General features: G+C 33.0%; 1 protein-coding gene across 1 annotated transcript in view; it reads right to left on the bottom strand.

The window, feature by feature from the left end:
- Nucleotides 1–291: 291 nt before the first annotated feature.
- LOC106462840 (aminopeptidase N-like) overlaps nucleotides 292–20,879 on the bottom strand; it is a 66,371-nt gene continuing 45,783 nt past the window's right edge. Inside the window, exons 2-7 of the mRNA XM_022390237.1 lie at nucleotides 12,112–12,235; nucleotides 8,548–8,668; nucleotides 4,880–5,034; nucleotides 3,406–3,519; nucleotides 721–855; nucleotides 292–396 (exon numbers count right to left, since the gene is read on the bottom strand). Of these exons, the coding sequence (XP_022245945.1) occupies nucleotides 307–396; nucleotides 721–855; nucleotides 3,406–3,519; nucleotides 4,880–5,034; nucleotides 8,548–8,668; nucleotides 12,112–12,235 (739 nt within the window). The 3' untranslated portion in view covers nucleotides 292–306. The remainder of the gene's footprint in view (nucleotides 397–720; nucleotides 856–3,405; nucleotides 3,520–4,879; nucleotides 5,035–8,547; nucleotides 8,669–12,111; nucleotides 12,236–20,879) is intronic.

The following is a 20,879-nucleotide window of genomic DNA, read 5'->3' as shown; positions in this document are numbered from 1 at the left end:
AACAACAACAACAAAAAAACCAACTTCGAAGAGCGCTCTACTCCAAGTTTTGATGCAAGAGTGGGCGAACATCCCACAATCTAAAATTGACGAGATGATTCTCACGATGCCCCAAAGGATCAACGAACTCCACAAATCGAAATGAAGATCTACTAGATATTAATTAAATTATAAGTATATCAATTCATGTAAATATGGCTGAAAATTTTTCATTTTTTCTGAAAAGGTGGTGTCTATTTACTTGTGACCAAGCTGTGTAATTTACAATAAGATAACTGCAAAATTCAGATGAAACAGTAAAATATTTCATAGCGTAAAAAGAAAACCTACCGTTAATCCTTTCCGAAAGTTGTGTTCACCAAGGTAATGATTCATCATGCGAATAATAGACGCACCCTTTTAAATGAAAGAAATACCATTAAGTGAGAAATTAATAAATCGTCTTGTTAAAAATCAGTCAAAGATGTAGAAGGTGATTCATCATGGAGAAGATACATATTTTATTTGTTTAGTTGAGAATCAAAGTTTGGAGTTTGCTATAAAGAAATTAACTTTTAAGTGACGTATAGAAAATACGAACAAATGTGCTTATTTTCGAAGCAATTTAGATTATATTTAAATATTAAAAAACACTTGTAAAAATAATCAACACACATAAAAAAAAGACTTGTTAGTATTTTGTCTCACAATAAATGACAGAATTAATTGTTATTTCCCCACCTTTCCGTATGATATCCTGTCAAAAATCTCGTTGATTTCATCAGGATGATGAACTGGGACTGATATTGGATGAGATGTCTTTAAAGAGTCAAGTTCCATTACATCCTGAACTTCATCCAGTACAAATTGTTGATCCTAAAAACACGTTATAAGTCCCATTATATCCTGAACTTCATCCAAATTGATCCTAAGACATATTATAGTAGGTTACGTTATTTTACATCAACTCTATAGAATCATAAATATTTTCTACAATATATGCAACTTTCTTGTTACATTATTCACTTCTGTATGTCAGTAAAATAACATACTAAATACTACACTACTGCCCACAATAAGTTTTTCTTTGTTGTTGGTTTCGTCAGGCAAAGCTACACTATTGGCTATCTGTACACTGTCCATGCAAGAAGCATCCTTGAAAAGTAAAACAAAACTATAAATTCAATTACGAATTTATTATAAACGTAGCTGGAAAATACAGTTCTCAAAATAATTATCGGAAATAATACGATTTTCTATATACTTGTTGTTACAAGTTACAACTAAACTAAACAAAAATAGTATCTTAAATACCTCGTTTGCTGAATAATTCAGAAGTATAAATTAGTGGTATAAATATAACATATCTTTCAAATCCTACGTAAGTACAGTTCACTGTGGTGAGTAAAAAATAACTAAAACATCATACATATTTACAACTATATTTATCAAAGCGTGTTGATCCGATACGTGACCTTTTATGTACATTTCAGTGATAAATAAATGAAAGGGTCAGTTTAGGATTGTATTTTTTCGTGCACGTCATGTAACGAATATTCCCAGAATAACAAGTAGAACCGTCTATTATAGATACATTTTTCAATAGAGAATGCCCTGGTGAGGAATTACTAAATTAATTACAGTTAATAACGATAAGTGAACTGATTTAAGTTTTAATTTGAATAGATCATAATTTTCTTTCTTTATTAGAATATGGGAGCGGATTGGTCTTCCGGTAGAGCTTTGGATTTCTGAGAGGGCGAGCAGGATTCGAGTCCGTGAGATATAAAGAAGAAAAAATTCCACGCACATTAAGCTGCGGGTGTGTAACAGTCAGTCCCATACCAGTGATGGTGGTTATTAGTGTGCTGCTGACTGGCAGCCCTTCCTCTGGTCAGTAGCTTAAAATTATGGACAACGACAGATGACCTTTGTAGTTTTGCCATACATACAAAATTCAAATAGAAATTATTGAAATATATGTTTTTAGAGACGAGCATAATACCTTCTTCGTAATCAACACTAAATGTCCAAAATGGCGGAAACACTGCTGACTAGCTATTGTTTCTCAATTAAAATCTTCTGTTCTACGTTGGTGTAAAAAATAAGAAATTTATTACCCTTACTTTTTTCAAACTTAAGGTGATGCAAAGCATCTGCTTATTTTCTTAAAACATTTAAAATCACACTTCTCATGATTGCTAGTAACTTGTACATAAAAAGAACTGATAACGTAATATGCGTTAAATGCGAACAAAAATTGCAGTATCTAGATTCGTCAGTTGTAATTAAGCACAATGGGCTATGTGTACTCTGCCCACCACTGGTCTCGAAATCCGGTTTCTAGCGTTGTAAGTTCGCAATCATACCGATGTGCCACTGGAGGAGGCAGTATCTCGAAGTAATAAAATCACCCAGTGTTGTTGTGCTTTGAATAACTCGATTGTGTTAAGTTCTGTAAATCAAGAACATTTTATTTTTCAGAATTATTCAAACTAAAATGAGAAAAGAATTCAAACACGAATGCCTTCGTTTATATTTCATCGTGCCATTTTATTGTCGACTTAGAAAAGAAAAATCATCTGGCATAACGATCTATACAGGTTGCAGATTGTGCGCGTGTGTGCATGCGCACATAAAACATTAAATGATATATATTTTTTTTTCCATTTACTGAATGGTCTTTAACTTGGGTTAAAGGTTTATTTTCACCCTTACTCTATTGTGCTGAAGCTTCAACTATTGAAAGTCGTTTGCAAGATGATAATATTCACTTCGCGTTGCTCACTTACTGAAGTTTTCAGTAAATGCTTCGATGTATTTCGCTCGCAAATAAAAAAGTTTGTTTGTGTTGTTCAATTTCGCGCAAAGTTACTCGAAAGCTAACTGTGTTAGCCGTCTCTAGTTTAGAAGTGATAGAAGTAAACATCACTCGCCGCCAACTCTTGGGCTATTCTTTACCAACGAATAGTGGTACTGACCGTCACATTATAACGACCCTACGGTTGAAAGAGACACGCTCGTTTGGTGGTTAGATTCGAATCCAGAGCCTACAGATTGCGAGTGGCGTGCCCTAACCACCAAACCATGTCAGGTCTCAAATAAAAAGGAGTTTAATTCTTAGAATCATGAATTGTCTTATCTAAGTTACAAAAACATCTGGATAATCCACGTTTATAGTTCTAGTGTTATCTGAATTATGATTCTTTTACTTTTTCATAACCATTTTGTTTTCGTTTTTTTTCTTTAGCAAGTTTTCGCGTTTTATCGAATAAAATCCACCTATAAGGATATTGCGTAAAATGTACTTAATGTTTTTTCTGTCATTGAGCGACATAAAATAATAGAAATATTCCTTAACATGCTTAATACATACCCATTTTGTGAATACGTTTTAACTAGAGAAATTCGACACTTTAACTTTACCATGTTCCAGGCTTTTTCTACAGATTTGACACCAAGGTACTCCACGTAACTAGCGAATCCTTCATTCAACCAAAGATCGTCCCACCACTTTGGAGTTACCAGATTGCCGAACCACTAAAATGTAAACGAATATTCTAAAAACAGAACTTTAAAAAAAAGTTTACATTTAATATTGTAAACCTTTTTTAAACCTTTGCGAACCAAAGAGTAAGCACTAACAGCAGAAATATCAATTCATTTCAATGTTTATTTCTACAACTAGCGCTCTATATTCTATAAACATTGTGAAAGAAAACACTGTTTACAGTTAGGACAGATGTAAAGATAAGTTACAAAGCCACGCTTTCCTTCTACCAGGATATTTTTTTCGTTTACTGTTTGAAATGCAAACTTGTGTTGAGGTTGAAACAGTGCCAAATTTAATCTTTTTTAACCAGCTGTGATATTTTACCGCTAGTTTAATAATGGTTATTATAGTGAGCAGCGTCGGCCCTAAACTTAGAAATTGTACTTTAGTGTGGTTTCTCTGAACTAGATAGAAGATTACACCATTTAATATGTGAGTCTGATTTCTATTTACAGTTTTCTAAACATTTAATTAAAATTTTACTCTGAACTACTAGCGTAAGCCTCCTAACTGATGTATTCGTACGAACATACATAACAGTGATTCGACAATGTTTGATACTTACACGGCGCCAAGTTAATTAAAAACATCGCTAACTGTTTTACACAAAAATTACAAGCAGTAACGTGAAATTACCACTCTTAAAATATAGAGGGTAGTCCAAAAGTAATTAGACTCCAGATCATTTATAGAAGAAAAAATAATTACATAGAGCTGATGTATCTGATAGCTGTCTCTAACTATCTTTAAATGTAAACAATGATAATTGGGAAGATATTACGCATTTCTGTGCCGAAAATTGATTTAGAATGTTAGCCTGTTAAGGATTAAAATCAGTCTGATCGACTATAAAACTATACTTTTATTAAGAATTCCGTAATTCAGTTTAGGAGCGATGTTCTGTTCTAAAACCACAATTACTGGCAGATAAATGAACATAAAAAGGTATTTATATTAGCAATGATTTCTGCGTGAATTAAACGATTAACATACTAACGCCAGCTGCAAAGGTGACACAAAGCTCCGTATTGTAACACAGTTGCCTTATTTTGGCTAATAATTAGTATTTTACTGCTTTTACTGATTCTGTTGTACGGACTACCTTAAATTAAAACACCAAAATTGAAGGTATTTTTCACAGTCACATATACAGATTTCACTATATCCCATTTGTCATGAATCACTAATAATGTTAGACAAAGAATAAAACTTATTGACTCTGTGTAATTTCTTGTAGACATATTTCTTTAAACTTTATTAGATTTAATTTTCAATATTTGTATACACACCTGCGAAAGAAAGTTCACCATTTTTGTTTTGTTTTCTGTTTAAAACATAGAGACATACCTGGTGGGCTAGTTCGTGGGACACAACAGTGGCGACACGTTGTTTATTACTTGCAGAAGAAACGTCACGATCAAACAGCATGGTACTTTCCCTGTAGGTAATAAGTCCCCAGTTCTCCATCGCTCCAGCGTTAAAGTCCGGGAGGGCGATCATATCTGCGGAGGATCAAACCAGGACTCATGTTCAGCATAAACGATAAAGCAAACCAAAAAAAACATAAACGCCACTTCCACTTACAGCTATGATGTTGCAATTTACGCTATGTTTTTCAAGAAATAAACCTGGTCGTTGTGCTTGCACGCTATCTGCATTTCGATTGTTACTTTTGAATGAAAGGTGTAGTGTAAGAAAATACTTGCTCTTAATTCTCATACGAAAACATTAGAAGTGTGGACAAAATAACACACCAATATTACAAATCAAATTTGTTCCCATATTAGTATTCTGAGACACATGCCAAAATATTCGGACTACAATGTCATCACTGCAACTATGAGAACTTTAAGTGTTAAGTAAATACCATTACAGTTACATGACATCCATTTGTGGCGCCATGTTGTATGGAAACTAATAGGATGATTACGCCTATAATGGCCTCTCAACGAGTTCAGTTATCGGCGCAAAATACAATAAATTCACCGTTTTCAACTAAGTTGAATCATATGATTAAAAAATATAGGACACGTTACTTAAAAAAATCTTTCTTTGATGGGCATAAATGACCTAAATTTACTCTATAACGCAATATTCAAGGAGCTTTAAGATGCGAGAGCGCCTACACTAACATACCGAATTTACGATACCTAGACATTTACAATTGTCTAAGAAATTCGAGATCAACTTACACTTGAAAGACTTTGAAGATCTATAAAAAACAAGATACAAAAAATACTTTACAGCTGGCTTTGTCAAGGACTCCAGTTTATACGAATTTGACATTCGGAGTGAAAATTACTTTATTATACATATATATAAGTACAATCAAGTCAAAGCTCGCTAGGCTTAGCTGTATTTTTCCACTAGTATTATTGATGTAGTTCTTGTACCGGAATTTGTTTGCTTTTGTATTTTGTTTCCTAAGCAGTATGCTGCACTACCCTTACCAGCTAATGTATTAGGTAACAAAGATTTATCTTCATATGCTGCTGTCACTTGTTAGTAACAAAAACAGGATTCATCCAAAGTTCTCTTCACGTGAAATTTTGGCACGTGTCCCACAAAGCATAACCCATCTCGTGAAATCATGAGCCTTAAAGTTCGAAAAAAAATGCATGCGCTCTTGCTGCAATATCCGTTCCAAAAAATACAACTGATAAAAGTTAAATACACAGTTTAAAAAAAAAGGAAACTCAAGGTTTGTGTTGTTTGATACTCTGATTCTGTAATTTTTTTCATATGTAGCACGATATTTTCATGAAATTGATTGCTTTCTTATTATACTCTATCAAAGTGAAATTCTGAAACACGTTTTACATAAACATTCTGTAATTATGATACAAGTATCTTACAATCTGCGTAATACGAGCTTTACCGTTTCCTTGTAAAGTTCCTTTTATCCTATATCTGAAGTTTTATCATTCCTAAAGCGCGTGCTGCAGGAAAAAATAAATTCGTGATACTTGTTTGAGGTACTTCATTACTATATCAACAAGTACGTTAGTATGGAGAATTTAGAATACTTACGTAATAACAATTTTCTTAATGAAGAAGAATATATTCAATATTCTTGGTAAATACCAGTTTGAAATGGTACATGTTTAAAGAAGAAATACATTCTATTTTATCTATTCATTATACTTGATCAAGCCATGGAGAATTAGATTTTAAATAACAATAAAATGAATATTATATTGATAAAAGTGAGTAGTTAGTTTTAAACTGTCTGACAGAACGGTAGAACTGAAAAATTCAGAAGCTAACGTTGCGTAGTCATGAACAAACTTAAAATTCTGCGATCCATTTATCACGTCTAACTGAGTTAACAGTGACTGCAGGTATTTTATAAATCCACAGATCTATTATCAATATTGTGGCAGTTAACTGCTCAAAAGGAATTTGTCATTTTTCTTCTGGAGGAAAATCGATAATTATAAATATGCTCTGCATGTGTCGATTTTCTATTTCTCTCCAATATGGCGTCACATTCCTCTAACCATAAATGCATGACGTCATGTGTGTAAGGTCTATACCAGATACTTACGAGATGTAACTGTAATTGAAAAGCTACTTCTATAAGATTTCAAAGTTAACACATGTGAATCTGTATATGCTCGTGCGTTGTTTTAAAGAATTGAAATAAAGTTTGTTATCAAAGTATAATTGGGAAACATATTTGTATTTTTCATCAAGAAACCAATAATTACAGATTATCTAACAGTTTTTTTTTACCGGTATTACAAGAAAATGCATTTCTTTTTCATTATTCATAAAACAATTGTAACTAAAAGTAATTTTTACACAAAAATTACTGTTTGACAACGAAGCCTAAAATATACTATACATATTTAATGATTAATCATTTTCGAGATTGCTTGCGTTTATATTGGATAACGTCAAATTTCACCTTCGAAAAACTCAGAAAAACCTTCTCAGATCCAGAATGATCAACGATTCGGATCATTTTTTGTAGTGCGATGAGGAATCTCAACTTTAATTTGCCCATGAAATTTGATACAAATCCGATCATATTTTACAGAATTATTAGCCCAAAACACACACACACACAGACTGACCCACCGATTGCAATACTCTCGCCCATTCTGCGGGGGGTGAGGATAAAAACTACCCAACTTGTACAAGTAAATTAACTTTATACCTATTACAAGTGGCCTCAATGTTCATGGCAAAACTGTCTTCATGCACAAAAGACTATGATTTTGTTGTACAACAGTTTGGATATGATGGAAAACATTTCAAGATGAATATAAAATAGCCTTAAGCTTATTTACGGACTCTCTTATTACAAAAGACAATTAAAACAGTCGTATAATGAGATAAACAGGAATTTATTGGCTTTGAAGGATAAATCGAGTTTGTGTTTGATAATTTCTTTATTATTAATTCATTTTAGAATAACATGGCGTCAATATGCTACGTATATTCCAAAGGTGTTCCATACATCAGAAAAATTGATTTACTAAATTACAAAAAAAATCATGTTATCAAATTTATTTCACCTTTTTATTGCTGGTTGTGGACACAAAAGTTTCCTTAATTATTAACTTTAAGTCTCTAACCTGTTGTTAACCATAAAAACTTAGTAATTGGAACCTTATTTATATTTCTATTTATTGCATTTTTCTTCTGTTTCTTTTTAAGTTCTTGAATAGCAATTTTTTTTACAAAGTTTGCATTCGTGCAACATACTTATTTTACATTTTTTAGAATCTTCTAAACAAAAAAGACGATTAAGTAAGTGTTAACTGGAAATAATTTTTTTTAATAATAATAATAATAGTGGTTTATTTATCCATATTAGTCAAATATCATTCATAACATTAACAAAACAGTTTTATTATACACTTATTATGTACGTTAATAATTGTTAAAATAAATGTTTGGTTTTAAATTAGCTCACTCCTTAATAATGTGAAAGTCAATTCCAATTTTCACAAGCTAACGTGTAAATGGAATTTGAGGGATTTATATACATGACTTATATACATAACCTGTTTTTGGAAGAGGGTAAGGAATCCCAAAGTAGTCTTGAAAAAAGTGTAGAATTTTCGGACCAATTTCCAGTGCATAGTCAGCCGTATCCAAAACAGACGATCGGGCCCACACTCGAAACTGAATATAAAAAAATAAAACACAGTACTTAACTATTGAATATTTGCAATATAGATTAGTAGCTGATAATTTTGGGCATTAACATCATATAAAGTGAAAGGGTCACAGTTCGTGTTTGAAATTTCTCAAATTAACTCATTGCATAATAATCTTGCAACTCAATGAATTGAATCAAAAGTAGGTTATTGTTCGTTTGTTATCACGCTTCCCATACTTGATTTTAAAGTCTATATGATAGGCACATATTTGAAAAACCTTGGATTCAACTGAATACGAAAATAAGGGTATATATAGCATAAAAACGTTTCATTTTTGATTTGACTCAAGAATCTCCGATTTGCATGTAATCAGAATAATTATAGTCTCTGCTGTGGTCCGTAATAACTGGTAACTTCGGTCGATCTTAATATTTCAATAGAAAAGGATCACATAAATACCACATATATATATGCGTTTGGAACATTAGATAGGAAATTGAATTACTTTTTTTTAATGTATTGATAGAGTAGAAAAATAGTGTCGTCTAGCACTCAAAACCACTACTGCACGTATTTGAACTTTACTTACTAAATAACTCGCTGGTGCATTTGACAGATGAAAAAAAAATTATATTTGATCGTCCTCTGAAAGAACAGAGTGGTAAGAAAACTCACTTATTCCATTTTTAAAGTTATTACAGCTTAGTCACTTAAAAATAAAAAATACGAGCACATTTAACAGAACATATAGTTAACAATCCTGATTCCAACAGTGTTAATTGGAATAACATTGATGAAATATACTGAAATAATTATAAATTAAATATGATACAATCGTTAGAAATATTTAACAATTTAAATCTAACTTTAAAGATTCGGGCCCAGGAGTTGTGGAAATGCTTTGCTAGGTATCTTTTTTTTGAAGAGAGGCAGAACCATGTATGTCAAATAATTGGTCAATGTGTTTGCAAAATAGCAAGATATCAATGTTTTTCCCAATGTTATTTTCATTCCTGATGAGTCGATGGGTCACAGAAACATATAAATTTTTCGTAATGCTTCGTGCCTGCAACAATTTAAAATTATTGTGTACTTTTAAACGTTGTTTTAACTAAGTTCTTAATATCTATCTATACACATACGCCACGATTCGTATATTTTTCGTTTTTCTATAGTCTAAAAAGCGGCTGGTAGTAACTAAACAGAACTATTGACTGTCACTCTTACAAAGCACCCACAGCTAAGAGTTTCGAACCCCAAACCATAAGGCCAAGTTCTGGCCAGAGGGAGCTGTAATCTTTACTGAATATGTATAATCAGTTGTTGTTTAATCTCAGCACTGCCCTATACGTTTGCTTCTGTTTGTTTGTTTGTAATTAAGCACAAAGCTACACAATGGGCTATATGTGCTCTGCCCACCACGGGTATCGAAACCCGGTTTCTAGCGTTGTAAGCTGCTACTGGAGACTACTATAAAGGAAAAACGAACCAAATTTTGTTTTTGTTTTGCCATCCTTATCATTTACTTTTTTGCTGACAAACTATGTTTAAAGTTTATTCAAGAAGAAACTGAAACTGAAACTCCTTCTCAATTAGTTTAATAGAGAAAAAATAAATTAGAGTTTCATAATCATTTGAACTAGGAGCTTAATTTATTACACTTTCTAAAATACTATTTGTGATTAGCTGAACAAAAGGAATATTTTCTGATTATAATGAATTACGTTTCCAGGAATGTCTTTTATTTATACCTCTAGCGCGTGAAAAAAAAAGTCAAGGACTAATTAAAGCCAGTTATAAACAGACTGTAAAATGATTAAAGTGTACCCGGCTTTGAAGTCATCACGTGATTAATTTGTTCGGATCTAAGATAAACACACTAATAACCCGAATAACTAGTTTGTTTGTTTTTCTATTATTTTGGTGTTTTAGAAGTTTATTTATTAAGCTCATAGATTGTAACCACCGGCTTTTTTTTTTATATTTAACATCTTATAAATGATTCTAAAATATTAGTTTTCTCTCTAAACTGGATAATGTATATTAATAAAGTAAAGTTTTCTGCTAAGCATATATTTATAGCATAATATATCTCTTAATATCGAGGACTAAAGTCTATTTTTCTCAAGTTTTCAGCCAAATGATATAGGTAATATTTCGTGGCTATTGTCGATCATGTAATTTGTTTGAATTTATATGTTGAGGACGTAACTAACGTCAGTGCACGAGGAAACACAAAAAAAATGATAATAAATAAACAGAGTAAGAGCTGTTTATCAAATCTGACGCATTAAAGTGAATAGAAGACTATTAAATTTCGGATGAATAACTCTTTATAATAAGAAATAAATCCTGATAAAAACTCCTAATAAAAAGCTTATAATTATTGACAGTTTATCAGATAAAATTGCGCATGACGAAAAAAAAAGATCCCAATGCTAATCACTTGCTATATTGTAAGGAAAACTCATATAGTTTAATTAAGAAGATACTATATTCCTTTTTTATCGTCAAAATATATTTAGTTTCGTTTTGATGTAAACGCCATGAAATTAAATGATTTCAGGCCTTATTGATTGGTAAAAGGGGTGAATTAAAATATACGTGTATTGTCTCTGGCACTTCAGATGTATGGAAAAAAAAAATACAAAATTATACTAAAGTTTGTTTGCGTAGCACATATCTGAAAAGTTCGAATCTAACTGGATAGAAAAAGGTGGTAAAAACATGAAAAAAAATTGATTTTCAACTTGGCTTACAGCTCTCCCACCTCCATCTGATCAGAAGAGTTGTAAAGTCAGTTGGAGTCTACAGTAACGGTTAACATCCACCTGTCTTGGTATTTCAATAGAAAAGAATCAATACCAATCATCGCAATAGAATCCTACGTCAGTTGACGTGGCTCAAATTCTGATTCGACAGCTTTCAGGAAATCATTGCGTCAGTGGGTATTGGTTTTAGCGAAAGTAATAAGTATAAGCGCAGAGTGCATAAAAGCAATTTATAGGATTCTTGTATTGAAATGCGGCAAAATCTAGATATTGGAAGACATTTTATTAGATTCTAAATCATATCTAATAAGATTTTATGTTACCCTTTCGAATGACTTTGCAGCCAGCAAGTAAAAATTTACCATAGAACAATATAAAGCATAAAGCGACATCAAACAGAAACTGGAATAATACGTAAAACTGAATCATAGGCCAGATTGTATAACTAATACAAGTAACTAACAAAATGTTTTTTTTTTTTATATAGAAACATATTTGACAACTTAAATATATTTTGTAAAATATTTACTTTTTTTAAGATAATTACCCGTTACAGGGTTTCATATTTCAACATTCATAAACATGTAGAACTATGTATTCAAACAGTTTAAGAAAAAGATTATAGTTAAATTTATGTATCTGGAGATATAACATAATAACACCTCAATGCAAAAGACTCATTCTGATAACATACCTCTCCACTGGGTGTTGATCTCATGCTGAAGTCGCTAACAATAAAAGCCAGAAGATATGTAGACATTTTAACCGTTGTGTTATAAATGTCAGCTTCCCATTCATCGCCTCTATAATGAATAGTTCACTGGTTATCTCACAATATAGATTTATCAATTGTAACATATACGGTAATTATTAATGCAGAAACTCACTTTTATATTATCTATATAGTAATATTGAACCTATGAAAGTGTATACGTTTACTTAATGTTAGAACTACTCTTACGATTTTGGACAAAAGACTTGAATTTTTTTTCATACAACCTTCTCGCTCCTCTCCACAGAACATAAACAAACAAATAAAAAAGGAAATATCTGAAAAGTATCAACGAATTGATTCAGTTAAGGATGTTTAACAAGTATGAAGCCCCCTCAGTGGCACAGCGGTATGTCTGAGAACTAATACCACTAGAAACCGGATTTCGATACCCGTGGTGGGCAGAGCACAGATAGCCCATTGTACAGCTTTGTGCTTAACAACTACAACAAAAATATGACTAAGCTCAAACTAAAGACTTAACTTAATGTCGTAAAATTGCGTCGGTGTTGTAAAATTATCGTTTACTTATTTTATTTTCATTATTTGGTGTGTATGTTCCCAAAGCGGTTCGCTATAATTTTCACCAGGGGCGCTCACAGACTTGCAATATTTCCTCATCTACTTTCAAAATTACCCCATCAAGATCAACAGATGATGGATTTAATACTTCATTCGATTTTCCACTTTTCACTTAGTTATGTCACTTTCGGGAAAATCCACCCTTCATCAGTAGCCCTAGAATAATACTAGGCCCCATACACTGACGAAGTGAATATTATATGCATGGTGTCTTTCACTCACCACAGCGAACCTATATTTGTATAGCATTTAAATAATACGCAGTGTGTACGTTACCAATTTATTATTGTAAATTATTCACCCAACAAGCTGGGAGACTAAAAATGAAGTTTAGCTACAGTTTTGTTTTTTGCTGTTGTTTTAGCGTAAAGCTATATACAGTGCTACCTGCGCTGCAAATAATACGAGGATGGAACCCCAAAATTCGAACCTTATAAGCTCTCAAGCTTACTGCTGAGCCACAGAGGAGGGGCTATTAATTACGTGTTAAAAATTATAAATTAAAAGCTAAAAAAATTGACCAACTGTTTTTGCAAAATTCAATGGAGATGAAAAAACTTATTATGTTTATGAGAAGAACTTATGGGAAAAATAAATGTATATTGACTGCATTAAAGTATTTACATTGGGTTTCCTCTGGCAATTAAAAATGATCAGTATAAGTCTAAAAAAACTCTTAGATAGATTGTTTAGGCAGAGTATTCATGATGAACCTAAATTGATTAGACAGCAACCGCCTGTTCTAGAAACACAAGTGTAGAGGAAGACGTTTGTGTTTCTAGAACAGGCAGTTTCCGTTCATTCAACTTAATTTCATCAATCTGAACCGTGTTTTGTGAGAAATATTTATAAATAAATATATATTTATTTATTTATTAGTTTATACTTACTTGTAATTCAAATATTAAACTTTTTAATATGTTTTGATATGATTCTGATTAGAGTTTTTAAGATACTTCAATAACGTATCTTAATTTTAGTGTTAAGTTTACACTTATACTGGAGTATTTCAACTCAAAATATCACTTAACAGTTCACCAATCACGTGTTCCTTCACGTGGTTCAAAAATATTTGTATTACTGGTTTGACGCGTCATAATTAGTACAGATAGCGATAGTAAAAAGTAAACAACAAAATCTGTTAAGTAAGAGCATTTTATGAACCAAATTTAACAAATATTTCCACCTTGTTTGTGTCAAAAACGTTTTATGTTAAATTAAGGGTATATCGGATCAGTATCTTAGCTTTAAATTGCTAGTGAGATTAAATAATCCAGATATGATAAAACGAGAACAAAAAAAGACACTGTAGTACAGCAAAATGGTTCAGCAGAGAGTGGGGGTGGAAGTACTTTTATGGATTTACAAATGAATCATATCATATACCATACCTATATGAAAGTTAGTTTTTCACAGAAATGTTTTATATTTCACAACAAAGTAATTATCAATTTGAAATAGTGTTCTGTTCCAATACTTTCAGATTATTGATCAAATTTGTGATCTGTTTCGAATTATGGTGCCAAGAAAACTTTGCGATCTGTTCTGAATTTTGGTATCAAAGAGACTTTGTGATCTCTTTTGAATTATAGTTTGAAGGAGACTTTGTGATCTGTTCTGAATTATAATGCCAGGAAGACTTTTTGATCTGTTGTGAATCACGGTATCAAAAAATGACGTATAAGTTTTCAATCACATAATAAGTCAATATAATATTGTAAAAGGTAAACTAGTGCTTCAATATACTAAAACTACATTATCAGAATAATTGAAACATAAAAATGAAACGAGTTTCTTTCAATACCAGCGAAAGACATCCGGTTATCGAAAACATTCTTAATTCATTATGGAATCTAAATATGTTCGTTGATCCTAAAAACTCGACTGAGCTAATTCGTTAATTATTAAGTACATACATTTATTTTGATGAAGAACCATCGTTGATAAGGGTTAACTTAAAATTTCAAATTTCTTTCAAGGAAAATAATGCTTTCAAAACTCCTTTTTTTTTAATAACAAAATTTTGCCAAAAGGCTCCATAATGCTTTGCTGTTTCAAGTAATTTTGGCACTGGCACAACTTGAACTTCGTAACGTAGACAGTAAGAGCACTTGACCTTAGGAACCCCCACACAGATGTTACATACTTTTAAGTATCGTTGAAGTTTGTAACTTGGAGAAATTAAGAGTAAACCAAACTTTAATATCGAGTAAGAGAACTTAATATTTATAAACAAGATTCTTTAACCAGTAACAATTCTTGAAATTCGTTTGTTTGCTTCAAAATGTTCGTAAAAAGTTACGAAAGAGCTTATCTGCACATAACCGTCCCTAGTTTTGAGCTTATAGATTAGAGGGCAGGCGGCTAGTCATCAGCACCAACCACCAGCTCACGAGTTACTCTTATCTGATGGAACAGTGGGATTTGACAGGCACTCTTATAACTCCCCCGCGGCCCAAAAGTGCGAAACGCGGCGTATTTTTAAGCAACTTCCCGCGAACCATGAGCCCTCGAATTCACAGTTAGAACATTTTTACCAGTAGGCCACGCCCGGCCCTTGAAATTTATAAACCAAGATTTGTAGCATACATTGCCAATGAGAAGAGTCTGAAATGGCATCCTTGTGTATTGTAGGTTAACTACTGCCAACGAAGTCTTTCAATCAGTAGCAGAATTCATCATGTCCACTGGGTTTATAGTTTGATTAGTGTTACAGTGTTACACTTACGGCAAATAATGATTACTTGCGTTTCTCATCTGTGATAAAATTAATACTGATGAACCAGAAGTGTAATCTCGACTACTTTAATAATCCAAGAGATTATGTTCCTGAAAGTTGTTTGTGGAACTAGGGATCAGACGACGTTTCGATGCACTTCCATGTATCTTCATCAGATCAATAAACTCGAGTGGATAGGAACGTCGTATTATTACCAGTTCCCCAAGATTTTTTCTCCAATTTAACAACATTCATCTACTAACTGCCTATTATCTATGTCTTCTAAACAAATATTATATTACTATTTACACTGTGTATTTTCTGTGTAATATAAAAAGAGATATTAAGAGGATCAAGATCTGGAGTTTAGTTATTAGTTAGTATTTAACTCCAAAGTATTTTTCTGTAATATGCAGCAAGTAATACGTTATATAGATGAAGACATTATGGCATTGTCTTTTGAAACTCACTCGTAAATCTTATTAGACGATTTTGTAAGACAGTGTACTTTTTTTACGCTAAAATCTGATGATGCCCGCGTCATTATAAGGCGTATTACACAGGCCTACGATGTTTTTATCGTCTTAAAATTTTTACATGTTCTGCATTAATTCATATACGCTGAATCCGAAAAAGATATCCATTTTTCTCTATCACGTACAGATTTTTCACAAAACGTCATAACGCAATACATAAAAGAAAGACCACAACACGTAGTTTTGATACTAAAAGACGTACATTTTACACAAAAAAATCAGGATGAATGAGGTTGCATATGCGTTTGACATCAATGTTCTTCCCTTTTCTTCAGTTTGTTTGCATTTTTTGTTAAAACGCACAATAATAAAAAATGTTCATTGTGGTAAACGAAATAATAATTTGATCTAAGCAAAAGTTTTTTTTTCTTCCCGATTTGTAAAAAAATCTTTACGTGATGGTAAAAAATGAATATTATTTTCAAAATCTGCGTAGCTGAATTATGGAAAATCCGCTATTAAAACCAAAACAACTTTTATGAAGTTTAAATTCGCAAGCCTGCGTTATAAGAACAATACAAATAACAAACAGAATGGTATACTGATAATCTTCAGTCGGGCATAGTGTAATGGTTAGCGTGTTGGATTGTGGTTCTAAGAGTCCTGGGTTTCGAGACGTGATTCAGCTGTGTGTGTATTATAAAAGTGGCAGTCAATTCCGTCATTCGATTAAAAAAGCCCGATAAAGTTCTGTAGTCAGTTGTTTGAAATTAGTGACAACTATACCTGAACCTTAGGTATCATTGGCTCAGACTTTTAATTTGTAAACGCATCAAATGCCCTTCAGATTCCAGTTTTGATTCTGAATGAAATTATCGAACTACGTACAGGAAAAGTGAGGATTTGAAGTAAATTATCTGACAGAAATTACACCTGTATTTTTCCTTTTGGTGGACAACAAGATGGCTAAATAGGCAGTGACTTTTATACTATTTCTAGAGTATGATGTAGACAGCAGCCCTAACTGCTTAGAAACAAGGTGGAATAAGTGTACACCATTCCAAAGTTATTTAAATGTAAAATATAATAGCCAAACTAGTGGCGTGTTATTATATTGTTTTGTTTTGTTTTATCTTTGCGACACGATTACCTTTTTACCTAACATTGACCAGGCTAGCAATTATAATGATTGGTTTATTTGGAATTTCTCGCAAAGCTACACGAGGGCAATCTGCGCTAGCCGTCCCTAAGTTAGCAGTGAAATATTAGAGGGAAGGCATCACCAACCACCGCCAACTCTTAGGCTACTCTTTTACCAACGAACAGTTGGACTGACCGTCACATTATAACGCCTCCACGGCTGAAAGGGCGGTATGTTATGGTGGGACGGGGATTCGAACCCGCGACCATCAGATTGCGAGTAGAGCGCCCTAATTACCTGGCCATGCCGGGCCTAATTATAATGAAGCGTTTAGAATCTTAGTCGATTACTTTTACTAAGAATATCAATTTGTTTTGAATTTCGCGCAAAGCTACACGAGGATTATCTGCGCTAGCCGTCACTAATTTAGCATTGAAATACTAGAGGGAAGGCATCTAGTCAACACCACCCACCACTAACGCTTGGGTTACTCTTTACCAACGAAAGGTGGAACTGACCGTCACATTAATACGTCCAACGACTGAAAGGTGGGATTCGAATCTGCGACCTACAGATGGCGAATTAATTGCCTTAATCACCAGGCCATGTCAGGCCGTCACTCAATGAAAGATATCATAACTATAAAAGACATGTTAGATTTTTTCACAGGACCTGAAAACAAGACAAAACAAACAGTCTCAAAAAGATCACAAAATCAGGAACATAGAACAAAAAATAATCAATGTGACAGCAGATGCTCTTTTTCTTCCTTCCAAATGAATAAGCACACGCGTCATAAGTTGGGTAACCACAATCATTTAGCTATTATTAGCGTGTCTTGAAAGTTTGTTACAATAGGCAAAAGGCAGCAGGAGGAATGTGATCGTTGTATATGCATATACTTAGTACCATCTGCTTCACCCTTAGGAGAAAGTAGTAGTTCGTCTTCCAGTGATTATTTAATCACTACGAGGAGTGCAATGGCCCATGAAAACCACCATAAATCAGCACCAAGTAATTTAAATGTTATGTTAGACTCTGTAACTAGTGTAAGGCTCTCTTAGATGAACACATGTGTTCATGTTAAATTGACCAATCATGAAACATTGTAAGTACAAGATTTTTTACTTACAAAGATAAAGAGCCTTGAGGATTAAAAGAATTATAGACATTGCAGTTAATTTTATATATTGTGAGAGATTTTATGTGACATAAGAAAAACACTGATCCTGTCTTTGTTTATCAGATGGCGGACAAACTAACCGCCGTTAAGCTGTACAGATATTATTACCATGATTAACAGTTGAATTGACATATAACTCAATAACTTCCTCAAAGGTATTTAGAAGATATCAAAGTAAAATTGTGCGTAGATAAAACACTAAAATCAATTGCAAAACTACATAAATACAGTTATTTTCACATGAATTGGAAGAACTTGATCGATTATTAGAAGCGACATCATAGACAGAATGTCTGGCCCTACAACGTTAGTTTCTCCAGTAGCATACCAATTCAGAAGCCTGTTAATCCTGAACTACATTTAACTTCATCGACAGGTGATGTCATTACTCAGGTATATTTCAATGTAACTGATAAATTTCTTTGATAAAAGGTTGTGCTGTCTGTGTTCTGTGTGAGTGATTTTACAAGAGTGAGAGAAAATTACACTGCTTTTTGACCAAACTTGTTTGTGAATTGTGTTGGATTTGAAGTTAAAATAAAATGTCGGCTTGAGAACAAGCTTGAAATAAAGAGGTCTGGATAAGTGTGATACATAACAATTGCTTTGTACCTCCTAGTAAAAATATATAAATTTTCAATATTTTTTATTTGTGCAGTTGTGTGCAGTTTTCACATAACACGTTGATCAAGAAGTTTCTGTTGCTCTATATACCTGTTGTTCTGTATCAGTCAACTAGAGTAACATGTTCCATCGTCTCATAGGGAAGATACCTGTAAGGTCACTTGTAGTATGAGAGTTTAGACAGTTCTATTTCTACTAGCAGGCAGGTGATCTCTTGGAGTAATATCCTCTCATTTGGAGTAACTATTCACGTGAGTAGTGATAGTTACTATAGGTAGTTCTGACGGTAACAATTTAAGTAGTTAACGTGAGTTTTAATCAGACTAGAAGACGATCTTAGCAAATTCTGGAACAAGGGGTTAGCCTTGTCTATGATCTAAAATGAGGTAAAACATCTCCAAACCTAACTCCCTGGTAGAAACGACTGTTCGTTGTGGCAAGGGGTAAACAAGGGGTTAGCCTTGTCTATGATCTAAAATGAGGTAAAACATCTTCAAACTTAACTCCCTGGTAGAGACGACTGTTCGTTGTGGCAAGTAAATTACATATTTTCATTATGTTTGTTTTCATAAAAGATTGTATATACATATATTTGTACTCAGTCTCTCTTTATTTTTCAAAAACTCAGTTATTCATAGAATACAGAATCATTTCACAGTAGATATCTCGACGAATCTCCCGTTATTTAGTGAGCCTATCTCGCTACTCTTAGGAGAAATCAGTTTTACCTGAAAATATCAAATAATGATGATGTTTTCAACACATATAGATTGATACAGATCTAACTGTCTGAGTTAAGGTATTTCATCCACACAAAAGTGTGTTAAGAAGTGTTCAAATTAGAAGTTAGAGAAATTTTAGTCTTCTAAATGATGACGTTTTGGTATACGAGAAAGATCCAAAATGTCGTGATAGGATGTTTTAAGCTTAATTCAGTGACTAAAAAAAAGTCATTCCACTCTTAACAGAGTTAAGTACAATTTCAAGCAAAAGTCCCGAATTTTGTGGCCACATATATATACTCTCCCTGAGGAGATAAACCCAATTCAAAAAAGTAGAAATCATCATTAAAGCAAATAAATCAGAATATGTCAGAGCTGTAAGATTATTTATTGAATTAGCAAGAATTGTTCTTTCGTTACCTCAGATTTTCCACACATCACTGAACTTCTATGCTGACCTACACAACAGGTGTCGCCACGTAGAAGTGGAATTCTGAACAAGGAATTTAAAGGCATCCTGAGTAATGATACGATTTTGAAGAATTTTCATCCATGACAAGAAGCTGGTATTGCTGTATATACTTTACTGACAGTTTATGATTTTATACTGACACACACACACATACATAAAAAAATAGTAAGGGGTTTGTAATTTGAGTATAGAACCCAAATTCTGCATCGTATAGAAATTTACTATTTACAGGCCCGGCATGGCCAGGTGGTTAAGGCACTCGACTCGCAATATGAGGGTCGCGGGTTCGAATCCCCGTCACACCAAACATGCTCGCCCTTTCAGCCGTGGGGAGCGTTATAATGTGACGGTCAATCCCACTATTCTTTGGTAAAAGAGTAGCCCAAGAGTTGGCGGTGGGTGGTGATGACTAGCTGCTTTCCCTCTAGTCTTACACTGCTAAATTAAGGACGGCTAGCGCAGATAGCCCTCGTGTAGCTTTGCGCGAAATTCAAAACAAACAAACAAACTATTCACAGACTGAAAAAGGCCCTATTATCGGTTTGGCCTGTCAGGTTACAAGAATACAAAAAAAAAAAAAAGATACTTTATCTGTTATATTGAATTTCACAATTTGAGCCATTAATCTTCGACCTTCAGCTTTTTTATTTTTTATTCATAATTGAATTCCATCAGTTCAAATGTCTCTCCTAGAAAATATTTGAAAAATCTCTTATCACTTTAGGGTTCTGTTTATAAACTAAATTGTTTCCTGAATCATTCTTACCTTGA

Source organism: Limulus polyphemus, unplaced genomic scaffold, assembly GCF_000517525.1.
Source record: "Limulus polyphemus unplaced genomic scaffold, Limulus_polyphemus-2.1.2 Scaffold1265, whole genome shotgun sequence".
Lineage (NCBI taxonomy): Eukaryota > Metazoa > Arthropoda > Merostomata > Xiphosura > Limulidae > Limulus > Limulus polyphemus.
Note: the sequence above shows the minus strand (reverse complement) of the source record. Positions and strands in the feature narration are given on the sequence as shown.